The sequence below is a fragment of the Haemaphysalis longicornis genome, unplaced genomic scaffold (genome assembly GCF_048455015.1).
Source record: "Haemaphysalis longicornis isolate Haplotype H1 unplaced genomic scaffold, Haemaphysalis longicornis Haplotype H1 scaffold_12, whole genome shotgun sequence".
NCBI classification, from domain to species: Eukaryota; Metazoa; Arthropoda; class Arachnida; order Ixodida; family Ixodidae; genus Haemaphysalis; species Haemaphysalis longicornis.
In genome coordinates, this window is record NW_027526225.1 from 96756813 (window position 1) to 96772780 (window position 15968).

General features: G+C 46.5%; 1 protein-coding gene across 1 annotated transcript in view; it reads left to right on the plus strand.

Annotated features, from left to right (window-relative positions):
* Positions 1–14429, plus strand: part of Udt (protein undicht) — a 28260-nt gene extending 13831 nt beyond the window's left edge. Inside the window, exons 5-8 of the mRNA XM_077693825.1 lie at positions 2205–2444; positions 5748–5854; positions 10080–10221; positions 12254–14429. Coding sequence (XP_077549951.1) covers positions 2205–2444; positions 5748–5854; positions 10080–10221; positions 12254–12408 — 644 coding nt within the window. The 3' untranslated portion in view covers positions 12409–14429. The remainder of the gene's footprint in view (positions 1–2204; positions 2445–5747; positions 5855–10079; positions 10222–12253) is intronic.
* Positions 14430–15968: the final 1539 nt, after the last annotated feature.

Consider the following 15968-nt stretch of genomic DNA (forward strand, 5'->3'; position numbering starts at 1 on the left):
TATTTTACAGCTCATTAAACTTTGGTGTTTGAAATGGGCATTCGAAATGGTTCCTTGCTACTGGTGCCACCAAAGTTTAAGGATCTGTTAGATTAGTTCCAAGCGATGCATCAAGAAACTGCTTCCTTTATTGCATTCACCAGGGTCCACAGTGTTGGGAAATGTGAAGATTACAGTTTTATGACCAACACTGTTTTGTCTATTGTTCCTCCAAAAATGACTAATTATGTTGTATTATCTTGGGAACTAATTGACTTACTCAAGAAGCAATGGCATATTTGAAATCAACGGGGGAAAAAAGGCAGCAAGACTGGCAAGTTTCACAGAGTTTACTTAAAAATTAAAGGGGCCGTTTTAAAGGCCAACTGCACTCAAAATTTCGACCGCGCGAAATCACTATTCCTGCGTAGTATGACTAAAAAGACCACGATGTACGAAGTATGATGCCTAAAATGTGCGTAATTACGCCGCAAGCGAGCGGCAAAAATCGACGATTTTGAAAACGAAACTGGGCAAAACGCGGCCATTACGGGCAGGCGGAAGTGACGTATCAGTCGTCAGCGCGAGCGGCCAGACGGCCTGGCCTGACGGCGCGAGCTGTGCGGACCGGCCGACGCGGCCGGCTCGGCCAGCCAGGGGGAGAGTGTGAACGCGCGCGTGCGGGGGTGTGGGAGGCGTGAAGAAAAGCGAGCGCTTGTTCCGCCACACCGCATAGGCATGATGTCGCGACGACACTCGAAAAGGAGAGAACCGCACGGTTGACGAAGCCTCTTCGGAGCCACGAAGGCCAGGCGTACCGGCGACGCGAAATACGAGTTTCCTGGATTCTCCCGCTGCAAGGCAGGCCGATCGGCCTGGACGGCTGGCATGTCACTTCCGCTAAATGGCTGTTTGCGTGACACGCCGGCAGGTGCTTTGTCGTCTGCAAGGGCGTTATTCTGAGTGCCTGAAACTGAATAACCACGCATTGCACAGAGCTACCGGTCGCTTCGCAGTAGTTCTCATGGTACCTACTACACATTTCGAAGGCATTTAGCCAGGGTGAAATTTGAGTGCAGTTGGCCTTTAAGAGCAGTGTCCCCCCTTAAGTTGTGTTATTCAGTAAATGTTTACCGAGGTCAGTTTATGTCCCCTCAGTGCTGTGCCCATACACTTGCCACTCAGCTTCAACGAAGAAGGGGTGCTCGTGCAACCCAGATTCTGGAGTGGAGTTTCTCAACTGGTATACACTGAAGAACTGTGCCAGAAAGTACACGATTGCCGATTTTGTCTTCCTGATTGCTGGAGAAATAAATGCGACTCTTGTGCTTAACTTGGAGAATACAGTAGTGGGGTTCATAGGGGTGACCTAGCCGGCCCTCCGGCATAGGCCACTACATCAGCTCCCAGTGCGTCGACTGCATGGGTCACCATACGCATGGTAACCCAGCGAGGTGCATTGATATGAGAACACAGCAGACAGTAATGCCGAAGCACAGTTGTTTATTTGGGATTGCCCAAAACACGCGAGCGCAAAGATGGGACTCACGAATCACACCATCCAGTCATGACTGGGACGGGAGGCACTGAATGCACACTACAGAAACAGTCCCCACCTGAGATACGTGTTCCGCCGATCGCTCTCTGTCAGACCTGACCTCTGATCTGATCGCCTTTGCTACACACATTCTCTGCGTTCGCAGGTCCCCTGACAGTTCACGAGTGCATGTACTCACGAGTGCAAGCACTCGCAAATACAGTACTCATGAGTATTGTACTCGTGAGTACTCATGTTCATAAATACTGTACTCATGAGTACTCATACTCATAAATACTGTACTCATGAGTACTCATACTCATGAGTAGTGCACTCATGAGTACTGTACTCACGAGTACTGTACTCACGAGTAGGGGACTTACCCCTGTACTCAATCGTCATCGTACTCACTTTTTTAATCTGGGTGTATACTCGCTCGTCATCGTACCCACTCGTGAGTTTGAGTATAAATGAGTGTACTCACGAGTGAGTACGCCGACCTGTGCCTGACAGTATGCAAGCCATGGAGTGGTGGTGCCATCTCTCGGGGCACCACTGAACTAGCATCATGGCCGCCTGGCAACACGTTTTCGGCATATCACGTCTCTTCCCGAAGCATGCACTGACTCTGGACCGTGGGTACCCACGATTCTCGCAAACTAAAAGCAAAAATGCCTTCACTTTGCAGCCATGGAGCCCGTTTCCATCAAGTGCCCGGTGGCGGGCAAATTCCGGTTTGACCAGTCAGGCGACATCCCGTTCGAGACCCGCATCCGCGGCGGCGTCACCCAGATTCCTCGGCCCAATGTCTACTGCAAGGAGAACATCTCTGACTTCTCAGTCTGCGACAAGGACCAGAAGATCATCCTCATCGATGCCAACTACTGCATCTCCGTGGACTACTACGGCCGTCCTGTGGACATCTACAGTGAGTTCGCTGTTGTTTCGTTGGGCTTCTTTCGTGGCTTTTGTTGGCTTTTCTGGGCTGCCTTTTGTTATGTCTCACCATTTTTAGATTGTGTCATCGCACCAACTGCAGTGCCTCAATGTCTAAGGCGCTGGGCTGCTGGGCCTAATGATGCGAGCTTAATTTCCGCCTGTGGCAATCACTTTTCAGATGAAGGCGAAAAGTGAAATTGCCTGCGTGTGGATATTTCGGTGCACATTAACTCTTCCGTTACTGCGGGAAAATAGACCGATTTTTTTAGGGGTCCAAGCAAACATTTTTTTTTGCTCAAAAAATTGGTTAGGCACTAATTACAGGAATACAAAATGCAGATTATTTAACACCCTTTCCAATAATCTCAGTATTTTTAATGTTTTCATACAGTATAGTTGCGATAAAAATATCAAAATCAAAATTTTTGTTAAGTTGTCGAAGAAAATGATAAAAAAAGAGTTGTGTATAACAAACTACCGGTAGTAGAAAAAAATTAGAATATGCATTTTGTGGGCAAACATTTCAAAAACACGTCCTAGAAAAAATGTTGACTTGCATGGAACAGTTTGTCAGCTATAAAAAAAAACGTTGGCACGTGTGGTGCCCGCACCATGTGGTGAATCCCAACCTCTATTGCAAAATGTGCAATTTTGGGCGGTTCCCTGGAAGAAATCTGGTAGTTTCACATTATCACACCAATTTGACCCCACGTAACGTAAAAACATCTTATCAATGACTGACCTTGCACTTACTGCTGGCGTAGTATTCGGGACAAGCATGCGATGTGGAAAAACATGCATGGAATTGAAAAGAAAACTTCGTGGTTGATGTGTTGACGTTCACTGTCAGCTATCTCTCAAAACATAAACTTGTGCTTTATTATCATTTTGCGAGTCGCTGTTGTGGCCTTGCCTGCAGGAATGAGGTGCGATACACTGGAATCGTGCCCTGCAAACTTTGGCCGAGTAGCTGTTGCGCGATAAAAAAGATCAGCATTATGAGCCTCCTGCATTGCAGCGCCACCTAACATTTTTGAAATGAAACAGTTCAAAACTTATTGGAGACTCTGTCCGAACAGACAGTTCAACTAAGGAGCAATACTAGACCTCCGGAGATACCCTCGTATGGAAACGAAAGTGGCAGGCGAACAGCTGGTAACGATGTGTAAGGCTGGTTTGAAGCACTCTCCTCGTCGGAACTGATATTTGGCGACTGGGTGTTATCTTTCTGATTTGCATTGGAAGTTCTTATCACAGAAGTCGGGTTAGGGTGGGGTGAAATCAGGAGCGGCATGCTTTGTTTGAGGATCACTCGCAGACACTCGAGCTGCCATGGCAGGTAGGCTTGAAGTTGGGTAAATGCATAATAGCGCCAAATATTAATTTCTCGGTGCACAAACGAAGCCGAAACTGTTGTAAACTGTTTGTGAATGGTTCTGTGGTAAGTAGGACTAAAACGCAACTTAGAACAACGTGTGCAAAGGCAATAAAACTGCGTAAAATCATAAAGTAACTTTGCAAACAGGCACTGCTTGATATTTTCAGCCGATTTTAGGGATTATTACTGTCAGAGTGCAAACCTGACGATTGAAAATCATCTTCTGATTCACTGTTCGTGCCCTGAAAGCAAAAAACAAACGCTGGTGCAGAGTAATTACGAATGGCACGCAGTCTTCTTTGGTACTAGCAGTGGCGCACGATGACCACACCTCTTTTCCACACCCACGTGATGCAAACGCATGTTAAAAATTACACTTGTTGTAAGAATGAAAAGAAAACTGATTTTGAAAGGGCATTTTCTGAGCTAACTCCGAATAGCTTTACTTGTTCCAGAAACGCATTGAACGCTACCAAAATAGGCGGCTCCTAAGGTATCGTTCAAATTGAGTGATTTTGAATAGGCGCGGTAACGAGAGAGTTAAGGGTTTCCAGGTGGTCAAAATTAATCTGAAACCCATCACTATGGCACGCATGCCTCTTAGCCCAAGTCACCCAATTTCAATTTTGAATTGTGTCGTCGTAGCTGCTGACGCTTGAGAAGCTAGTAGGTGGTTTTTGCTGCACGTTTAGTGGTTTCAAACTCCGAATTTTAGTTACTAGGAATACCGCGGCAGTGTGGTGGAAATTAGCGACTACCAAGCATTTGTGGTCGAATTTAGGAAAAAAATGAATTACCCTTTTCATACCTCCGTCTAGTTCAAAGCTGCATCTTTGTGCGCTGTAGCTTTCCTAAGTGGAGCTCAACTAGGTAAAGGGATAAACTTGAACCAAGTAGAACCTGAACCAAGTAGAAACTTTGCGCAAGTAGAACCAAATGCTGACAGCCTTGCATAAAGTGTGTTTATGCTCAACCCCATACATATTACAGTAGAATTTCGCTACTAGAGACACTGTTGCAAGAGACACTTGGTTATAAGAGACATTCGAAAATGGTTTGGTTGGCATTCCTATTTTCACCATGTTAGCAACATTGCTTACGAGAGACATGGTTACAAGAGACACTCTGTTACTAAGGGCAACTTTTGGGGCCCCTAGAGTAAATTCTTCGCTATTTAAAAGAGACCTAATGAAAGGGGGGCCTTGTATGATGGACCTTGTGGAAAACTGCCCTGAAGATGAAGCCAGGCCTTCATCCAAGAGACCGCAGAGGTTCCAGAAACTTTTGAGGTGTTTGTGTTTGCAGATGTGGACCTTGTGTGTTCGAGGAGCCTACAGATCATGTGATCCTCACGCAAGAAAATGGTGCCCTAGAGGATGAACCAGAGGAGTAGGATGATGAGGGTATTGTAGGACAGAAAGTGTTGGCAGTTAAGGCTGACAGTTGTCTAAGAGCACTTGAATGCTTACAAAGTGGAGTGCTTTACCTGCATAAGTTGGGAAGGAAGCTAATACAATCTGCTGTCCCTAAAACTTTTATGAGTGACTTTCTTAAGATGTAGTGAGAATTTTCTTGTAGATCTGTCTGAATACGCTTTGATACTGATTTATAACAAAGTTAATATGTTCAACTCTGCACAGTATTTAGAATTTTTGGTTACAAGAGACCTTGGCTACAAGAGACATGTTTCCCGGGTCCCTCGAGTGTCTCTTGTAATAGCGTTTTACTTATTAGTACTCCTGTAGTAGTAAAAACAAATGATCATGCCTCGAGCTGTTAACAATTACGTGGTTTACAATGATTTGCTGTGTTGTAGCCGCTGCAGCTCATCTGGCATTTGTACTGCGTACCTCTGTTGCGCTGTGCAAATGTGCGACGGTGACGATTGTTTTTGCTGCACTATTCCTCGTGCAGGTGAACCGGACTACGAGCTGAAGTGCATCGCCTTCTGGAAGGAGAACCTGCGTTCGTACCTCATCACGTACAACAAGGAGGACGCCTACAGCAAATATCGGTGCTGGGTGCGTCTGGCTTTTTTCCTTTTGTTAGTGCGTATGTGGAAGTCTCTCGTGTCCCGTTGCGAACTTGAAAAATTGGCATGCTGCAAAAAGTTCTGCTAGTCCTACAGGGTGGGAAATGGTGAAAAATTGTGTTCAGAAATGTTCTCTGAGGCTTTTGTTGATGAGTTGTCTTATCGTAATGGCACTTTGTGAAGGTGTTAACCTTTGATATTGACTTCAGTTATAAACTAACCACATTATTGAGTCTCAACACATTGGAATTGTTCAGTTTCGAGCAGCAATAACCTAACGGTACTAATGTCTGCATATGCCTCAAATCTTGAAATACAGTGGAATATCGGTGATACGAATTCGGTTGATACGAATTTCGTTGGGATACGAATTTTTAAAATTCCCCGGCGAAAATGCATTGTATGCAATGTAAAAAAATTCGGATGATCCGTACGCATTTACCACTCCGGTGCGGGTGATACGAACACGTGAGCCGCGAGCAGACGACTGCGGCGTGGACGGGACTCGGGAGGCGGGAGTGTTGGTGTGGCCGTGCGGCCTTGGTTGCGCGCGGGCACAAAAGCATTGAGCGTGAACCGCATGGAGCGTTTTCTGTTCGCGAAAACGCGCCGCGCACGCCAGAGGCGCGCTGACCCTGCCGCGCAACCACCTGCACGCGCCGCGCCCGGCGGCGGCAACATGGCGGTGATGGCGGCGGCTTCGGCCGCGAAGTGGTGTCGGGAGCTCGAGCGACCGCTTCCAAGCGCTCTCTAAAATATCGCTCAAGGCACGCACGAAGTAGCTTGAACGGTAAAGAAGCTTATAATGTAGGTGAAAATGGTACTATAAAACATTCTCCGCGCCGATAGTGAAAGCGCCCATTCAATATCTGCTGGGGTGTTAGGCCTAAACGTCTCCGGCGGGGCCACCGGGCTGTCCGGAGCGTTGAGCGCACCTTACCATAGGCGCAAGTCGGCAGGCTCCTCCCACTGCCGCGCGCGTCGGGCGTCATTTTTCGAACCGCATGCGATTCGTGCGCGTCGGCGTTGCGCGCGTATTATTTTCACGTCCGCGTTGACGATTCGGAATCGGCCGGCATCCCGGCGCCAGCCTCTGCCCACGGCCGGGCTAGAGCTGGCGGCGTCACTGAGCACAGGCTAGCGCAGAGGGCACAGCTCCGGCGGCGCCGGCAGGTCCCAGAGCGCAGGGAGTGTGCACAACGGCGGAAAAGCCAAGCGCCCTTCGCCTTTCCCACTCGCACTCCTCCTTTTCTCTCTTTCGCGTCTGAGCGTCCGGGCAATTTATTTCACGCGCCCGGCCGTGCTCAGCCTCGGTTGCCGCCAACGTTGCCGCAAACGGCAGTGGGAGGAGCATCATGACTTGCGCCAATGGGGAGACGTGTGCCTCATGGCGGCAATTTCGAAGCGTTCGCAGCAGCTGGCTGTGCCACCTCCGCGGCGCGTATTTGGCGCGGATGATATTTTATAGAGCAGTTTTCTCCCACTTTGTGAGCTCTTTCCCGCATGAGCAATTTTGCTTACACCTTGAGCTGCGTTTTAACGAAAGGTTATAAGCGGTCGCTGAAGCTACTTGCACCTCTTCACGGCAACAGCCGACGCCATGTTGCCGCCGCCTGTCACATGCGCGGCACTATTCCATTTTTTCTCGTTTTCTGATGATACGAATTTTCGGGTGATACGAATATTTTTGCCGCCCCTTGAGATTCGTATGACCGAGATTCCACTGTAACTATATGCTGGGTACCAGGGCATTGTGGAATCCCTGGCAATGAGGCCGCCGACCAAATGGCTGGTGATGCTGCTCTCATGACTACAGTTGACGTTACAACAGTACCTTACACCGACCTAAAGACACACATCAGACGACAGCTTCGTAACACATGGCAATTACACTGGAGTCAACAAACAGACAACAAACTACACATAATAAAACCACAACTTGGACGCTACATAACTGACTCACACAACAGATACACTGAAGTCGCCCTGGCTAGGCTGCGGATAGGCCACACACATGCGACGCACTCCCACCTGCTCACTGGAACTTCGGGACCCACGTGTAGCAGGTGTGGAAAGGGCCTATCCGTAGTCCACATACTAATCACATGCAAGGCACTTGACACAACACGACACAAACATTTCCCTGAATTATACAGACAACACATTCCTTTGCACCCATCATACTTTTTAGCCGACGAACCAATGTTCTCTCGTCAACGTGTTTTTAAGTTTTTAGCTGAGGTAAACTTTCTGCAGCTCTTGTCGTATCATGTGTAATCACCCTGGCCCTATACACCAGCCATCTCCATTGTCTTTTGTTTTGCATCACCTTTACTTTTAGTCACATGTTTTAGTATGTACGGTCTCATCATAATTCAGTAACTTCTTCTTTGGCGCTCTTTGCCCATAGTCGGCCTTGCGCCAATAAAACCCAACTATCATCATCATCAGCTTTCTGATGAAATGGCTGTACCATCGGCCGAGGCAAGCTTCACAAGAGAAAACCACACCCTTAATGTTGTCCGTTACTTTATGCCCGCAGGCGCAGTTTCTTCCCATAAACACTGAGCATTGGAACTCACTATGAAAATTTAATGTCTTTCCTTTACTTGTCATAGCGTTGTTGTTGTGGGCAGGCACTAAGAGGGCTGACCGCATGGAATCGAAATCTGCACGTGTCTGAAGCCTCGGGAGCATCTGAAGGCTGTCCACAAAAAAAACGTGGGAGAAGTAACTGTAGTGCAGTTGGAAAGAAAGAGGACAGGTGATATCAGTATGCTCCACACCATCTGCTGAGTGAGTGAACGTGGCAGAGAGTGCATTGAACGTTACCCCTTGGGTGCATTGCTCTGTGGTAGGGTGCAAAACAACGCCGAAGGAGACCCAAAAGCCAGAATTTGTGTTACCGTATTTACTCGAATTTAGGCCGATACTTATTTTTTTTAAAGTCGTTTACAAAAGTCGGGGGGTCGGCTTAGATTCGAGGATGCGGCTTTCCTGCCACCGCTAGACACTCTATGCCATCTCGCGGCCACAGGCTTGCAGCTTGCAGCATAGAGATAATATACAGTTTGCAGGTTTGCTGGTTTGCAGGCTCCGTTTTACTTGTTTGAACGTTGTAAATACAGTGAACTGGATTAGTTTACTACAGTTGTGAACATTTCGTGTTTGAGCGTTTCGTGTTTGCTTGCTTGCTTATGTCGCCGCCTGACCTCCAGAAGCTCCCGTCTTTGCGGCACAGTGGCGGCCACGAAATGGTGTCACTACACCGCGGCTTTTATTAAGCGGAAGGTGAAGCCTTGGAGGCCGAGAGAACTTCAAACCTCCAAGCGTGGCACGACTTCGGCATCAATTAGAAGAACGTGTGTCGATGGCGGAAGCAGCGGAACGAACTTTTCAAATGCGCTTCCAAGCGAGTGGCCTTAACAGGACCCAAGAAAGGTCGACACCATGAGGTTGAGAAGGAAGTCACTGACTTCGTCCAAAAGCTACCCCGTGACTTTGAGGAGAAGCTAGCATTCCAGCAGTTTGTTATCAAGATGCAACTGGAAAAGAAGTACAGACTGGGCCAGATTGGTAATGCCGATAGACTTCGGTGTATTTTGACATGCCTGTGGACTACGCCGTGAATGAGAAGGGGGCGAAAGTAGTGAAAGTCAGAACCGCAGGCTACGAGAAGCAGCTCGCCACCGTGATGTTGTGTTGCGTGGCCGATGGGCGAAAGCTGCCGCCGTACTTTTTTTTTTAAGAGGAAGGCTCTTCCAGTCGGGGAAGTTTTCTCTAAGAACGTCGTCGTACGAGCCAATGAAAATGGTTGGATGAGCGGTGCCCTCGATGTCGACAACAATGACGAGAGAGCATTGAACATGCTACAATAAGCGCTGCAAGCGTAATAAAGTGCATGTTCTAGTCTCAGTCCAGTGCCCTTTTTCATTCGGCCTACATTCGAGGTAAGCTTTTTTTTTATTTTAATTTTAGGGGTCAGCCTAGAATTGAGGGCGGCCTAGTTCCAAGTAAATATGGTAAGTCTCGTGCACTCGTGCTAAAGACAACAAGCGAGATCTTTTTTTTTCCTTTTTTTGATCGACACTTTGTGGCACAAAAGAGAACAATTGGGCTTTTAGATTGTTCAGAGATCGTGTTAAGCTTTGTTTAGACCATTTTGATCGCTTCCTGTGGCCTTGCGTAACCCCCGGGGGCCCTGATGCGTGCAGGTGTACCAGCGAGCCGACCTGAACCGGGTGCTCATGTCCCAGTCGGTGGGTGCGTTCTGCCACGTGCTGCAGGACGTCACCTCCAACAACTACACTCAGGGGGCAGAGGTCGCCTTGGACATGGTTGAGTACGAGCGGGAACGTGAGTGGGCCTCGTTCTTTGACTTGTACTTTGACTTCCTCCTCGTACTTTGACTTGTACTTTGACTTCCTCCTTTGACTCTTGCATACTTTGACTTCCTCCTCCCGGCCGCGGCGGCCGCTTTTCTGATGGAGGCGCAAAGCAAAAACGCCTGCGTGTACGAGATTTCGGTGCACGTTAAAGATCCCCAGGTGGTCAAAATTAATCCGGAGCCCTCCACTACGGCGCGCCTCATCGCCTGCGTTGCGTCGGCGTGTTAAACTCTAGTCAGTCAATCACTTTAAAGGAGCCATGAAGACAAAATGCAAGTTGGGTTTGTTAGAAAGACTGCTTAGTCCCGATAACAATGATACCAATATCATCTTCGAACAAATAACGGAGATATTAAAGAAAACGTGTGAAGCAGTCGCGACCCCCTAGCCAATTTCCCGCAACTTTTCAGCGACGTCACGGAACCTTGTTTGTGCGATTGGCGGCCGCCTAACTGACCTGTCGCGACGACAGATGACTGGACGTCTGTAATGGGGCCTCTAGTTCCATTTGACCGCATCACTTGAATGCTAATGTGCAGTTAATGCACTGAAAATTATGTTTTAGTGTTGGCCCGTATGACGTCATTCTTGCTCATAACACGTCACTGTGGCGCAAAATTTGAAAGTTTTAAATACTTCTTGCTTTTTTTTCGTTAAAACAACATCTTTTGTGGCTGTAATGGAGCTGAGTGAGATACTGAATCCTAGTTTTTTCAAATTAAATGAAGTTGTATTTTCTCTTCATGGCTCCTTTAACTTACTGGGTTGGCTTAAAAATTGTTAAATTTTAAATTGTCAAAACAATTTCTTTTAACTTTCAAGTAAACTCTGTGAAACTTTCTAGTCTTCGTAATTTTTTGCCACTGATTTCAAATGTGCCGTTATTTTTTGAGTGAGTCAATTATTTCCCAAGATAATTAGAGTTAATTAGTCATTTTTGGAGGAACAATGGGCAGAAGAGTGTTAGCCATAAAACTGTAATTTTTATATTTTCCAATACTACGAACCCTGGTGAATGCAGTAAGAGAATCTGTTTTTTGATGCATCACTCGGAACGAATTTTACAGCCCATTAAACTTTGGTGTTTGAAATGGGCACTCGAAATGGTTCCTTGCCACTGGGGCCAACAAAGTTTAATGAGCTGCAAAATTAGTTCTAAGTGGTGGATCAAGGAATTGATACTTTTATTGCATTCACCACGGTTCATAGTATTCGAAAACGTAAACATTACAGATCTATGGCTAACACTGTTTTGTTTATTGTTCCTCCAAAAATGACTAATTATCTCTAATTATCTTGGGAACTAATTGACTTACCCAAAAAATAATGGCATATTTGAAGTCAGTTGGGAAAAAAGCAGCGAGACTGATAAGTTTCACAGAGCTTACTTAAGAATTAAAGGAAGCTGTCTTAAGAGCAGTGTCCCCCCTAGCTTATTTCCACGCTTTGAACACTCATTGGCGAAGCTCTTGCGTGGGATGCTGACAGTGGCCGGCCATTCAGGAGTAGTTGGACACTTACATCAATGCAAGAAACAAGCAGTGAACTCCACTGAGGGGATGAGGCACTCATGTGACGGGCCAACTTGAAGTAGCTAGCCCTGATTGGCCGCTTTCTTTGGCCGTGCCTCTTGCTGATAGGAAGCAACATCCCACCACTGTAATATTTATCCCTCGTAGATTGCTGCCGAACATCCCTTTTTGTAACGTCACCTTTCAGTGCTCTGAATGCCTCATCTCTTGCTGGCAATCCTTTAAAGACCACTGTGTTGCTCTGCAGTGTTCGGTTTTGAATTCTTTTGCCCTTTCACGCAAGATTTTGGTGCTGGGTAAAGAACCCCTATGTGGCCGGAATTAATCGCACTGGTCTGCTAGCCTCATACCCACCTCGTCGCCAAAATGTTCCTTGGTTCATGGAACTCCAACACGATTTTGAACAAAATGCCCGCCTGACGTTAGTTTCTGCGCTCAAGGAGTTTTCGTTTCCTTGCCGTGTTTCAGACGATGACTGCCCTATGTACTTCGACGATGGCTCCAACCCGTACCAGCAGATTGCTGAACAGGCTGCCATCCTGATGGGGTCGGCGCCAGCCCTCGCCTGTCACGTGGGCATCGTGCAGTTGCTACTGTTGGCGTGTCTGCGGCTTTTGCTCTGACGGGGACGTTAGGGACTGCCGTGGACATGTTTCAAGGCTCAAGACTTAACCCTGACGGAGTTGTACAAACCGTGGTGCTGATTGGGGCCTCTGTTAGCGATCTAACCTAGCCTGGTGGGGCTACTTTGTGCCTGTGTTTGAAGTGGAGAGCAAAGCTCTGTGATGTTCTTGTAGCAACCGTCCTGCTTTTGAGGTGGAGAAGGGTGATATTACAGGAATCAAAACATTTTAGGATGTCCCACGTTGGCTACTTGGACAATTAGTCTTGTGATGACAAAGCACACTTGACTCAAAGATGCAATTTGCAATCGCACCGGGTTTATTTTTGTTCCCAGCTTACTGTTTAATACTGCATTATCTTTCATCTAGAAAGATGAACTGTGCAGAAAGACCTTGATTTCTTGTCGAGGAGGTTTCTCATTTATTTTTAAAGAACTGTGCGCATCACGGCTCATGAAGCAAACCAAGTTAGCACTAATTTTAAAGTTAAAAAAGAAAGAGGGCTTTGAGAAAAAAAATGCTAAGGGGCTGCCATTGTGTGTGTACTAACTTTTATTAGTTTGTGACTGACTTCAAAGGGAGAGCTTATAATAATTGGTGCTTGTTTGAACTTGCCTTGCACTTGTTACCGGCAAAAGCTGCGCAGTGCTCTTGTGTTTCCTGTGAGACAGTTCGTTTCGATGGTATTTTAATTGCATGTTCAGCAACTTAGATCCGAGTACTTGGAGGTTTGCTTTAGTGAATGTTGTCAGACCTTTCTGGGTTGTTTTTAGAACGGCCTCCCAGTGATTTTATGTCTTACTATTGCACCATTTTTAACGTTGTGAAATGTGACTAACTTGCACTGACGTTGTGTGCCTTCAACTTGAAACATTATCTCGCGTTTGTGCAAGTGGGAACATTTGTTGTGTCCAGCTACGCTTTAAGTATTTTTATATCTACAGCTAGTGCTTGCAAATATCACATCTAGTGCCTCCGTTGATCTCTAAAATCCAGAAGAAAAACCATGTATGCGAATTTCAAACTTCTGCAATGATGTTACGTTTATTTACAACCTAGTTCGAGGCTATACCGGTATTTCACATTCCCGCTTTCATTTGGTAATGAGTAATATGGCTGCTTTGTTTGGTTTTGTTCATTTTACAGAATTTAAAAACACTGACAATCTGTTGAATTACTCCCTGCGGGCATGTCAGTGCTGACATTGTCAAATCGGCAAAGGGAATCATGTTTTTAGTGTAGTTGTCCGGTGACGAAAAAAATGTAGTTGAAAAGGCATAGATGGTACCCCACTCTGTCTAGAGCTTTTATGCTGATAGAGTGGTTGACAATTTTAATGGTGTGCCTTCAATGATATTTGTGGCCCTCTCATCTTATTGGTCACCAATCTCATTTATTTTCTCATCTCGGCAGATCTGAATCAGTCTCATGCAGCCTTTTTTGCACTTTGTATATTGTTTACATTTTTGTACAGACTGCATGCTGTATACATAGGCGTGTTTTATGGCTGTGCGTGAAACCATTTTTACACCTGTTTTTTTAATACCCTTCGCCATTTTTTGGAGCTCGTAACATTCCATTGTTCCAGCGTGAATCTCATTTTGATCCTGTGTGTTTGTTTCCCATCAAAGTGCTGGGCGTCATAAGCTGCTCTCTGTGGGAGGGGGCCGTACGACGTCGCGGAAACTGGTTTTGTACTTGGGCAGCCTTTACTAGTACTGAGTCTGTACTTTTGTGCACTTAGTGCAATGCAGTGTGTGAGGATGTGAGTTGCTGCAACAGTGATCACATATGTCTTTTAGAGAAATGCTTTAGAAAGACACCACATTCCGGTATCTATCCGTCCATTTTTGAAAACCTGCATTCCGTGAAGCGAGTCTTGTTGAGGAGTGCAATGTCCAACTGGCCTGTTTTGTACCTGGCCTTGTGCCTGTGTTGTCCTGTGTAGTTTTTTATGTGTTTTATTCCCCTGTAGTGGCGATTGACCAATATTTTTTATATAAATGAAGCATTTTACTGTATTTTTCTTTGTTTCATGATGAACAACCAATATTTAACACCATAGTTGCCTTGTAGGGGTAAAAATGTCTTTTCAATTAGATGGGCATGCCTAAAAAGCAATTTACCCACTGTGGTGTAAGCTGATGAGCGATTTCTTTAAGGTACAGCCATATCCTGCTAGAGCAAAGTCTGCTTCAACGAAGTTTCTGCTGCAATGAAGAATCTACGATTCCCCATCAGTTGCCTACAGGAGGTGGTGCACAAAAGTGTCCTTTACAACGGCGAATTTTCTCTGAACCATTGCGCTGCGGCAAAATCTCCGCGAAGAAAAACAGTTTCAATTTTTTGCAGATTGGGTAACTAAAACTCTCAACACCGTACCTTCATAACATCGCGAATGTGTGTTACAGTGTCATTTTTGTGTTATTGCCACTTGTAAAAATCATGCACCCATTCGTCTAACGACGACAATGGTTGAGCGCGAAGCTTTCTTGTGATGGATTCTTTGGTTGGTCAATCCCACACTGCAAGTATGTTTTGCTCTGGAGGTGTGCACCAACTTTCTGGAATACCCACAGCAACTGTCAGGTGTCATCCGCCGTGGAGGCTCAGTGGCTAAGGCGTTGTGCTGCTGAGCACGAGGACACCGGTTCGATTTTCTGCTGCGGTGGCCGCTTTTCTGGTGGAGGCGAAACGCAAAATTGCCCGTGTGTTCGAGATTTCAGCGCACCGTCCCAACCACACGCACGAGTAAAACCGACGTACACGCGCAACAACGTAAACCGGCGTAAGCGCGTAAGGAACCGGCGTACTCCGGCGTACGCCGAATGCGTTGCTACGCGCTTCTTACGCCCAAGTCGGAGCTCGCCAGACATCGACGCAAACTTTCGGGCGCACGGTGTTGACGTAGACCTCTGACGGTGATGTTATCTGGCGGTCATGTCGCATAACGAGACAGCAAATTGATAATTAAGCTAACTTTACAATTATTTATGCGATAAAACGAAGTAATTTGTAGAATACGGAGAGCAAACAACCAGATAAAACACGCAAAGCAACGAGCAACTGTGGGAGCAAGGCAGTTTGCCAAATGTAGCGGAGGGTTTTGTGCCTGCCAAGTATGCATACAAATCCTTTACGTTTTTTTGATGTCCCAAGAACTGTTTTAGTTGTTTCTGTATTAAATATAAGTGCTTTTGTGAGAGTAGGCGTTATTTGTTTTATTTGAGTTAAAATGTAGTTGAACTGGTCGCCACAAAGCTGAGTCCGAGGTAGTCGAGCCACACTGCGCGGCGCTTGGTTTACGCGCGCGTTGCGGCGATATGCGGTTACGCGCCCTCTCCGACGTCGCCGGTCGGTGTAAAGGCAGCGGCGTATGTCGCCGCAGGCGTACGCTGTACGCAGGCGTACACAGGCGCAAGCGCAACGGCGTACGCCGTTGCGCTTGTGTGCCGAAGTTTAAAAGTATGCTGCTGCGATTTTTTGAATTCATTTGTTTGCAGGCAAGCCGCGTTTTGTGTGAGTAGCCCTAAGAAGTGGCGTATTTGGTATTTTTTAGT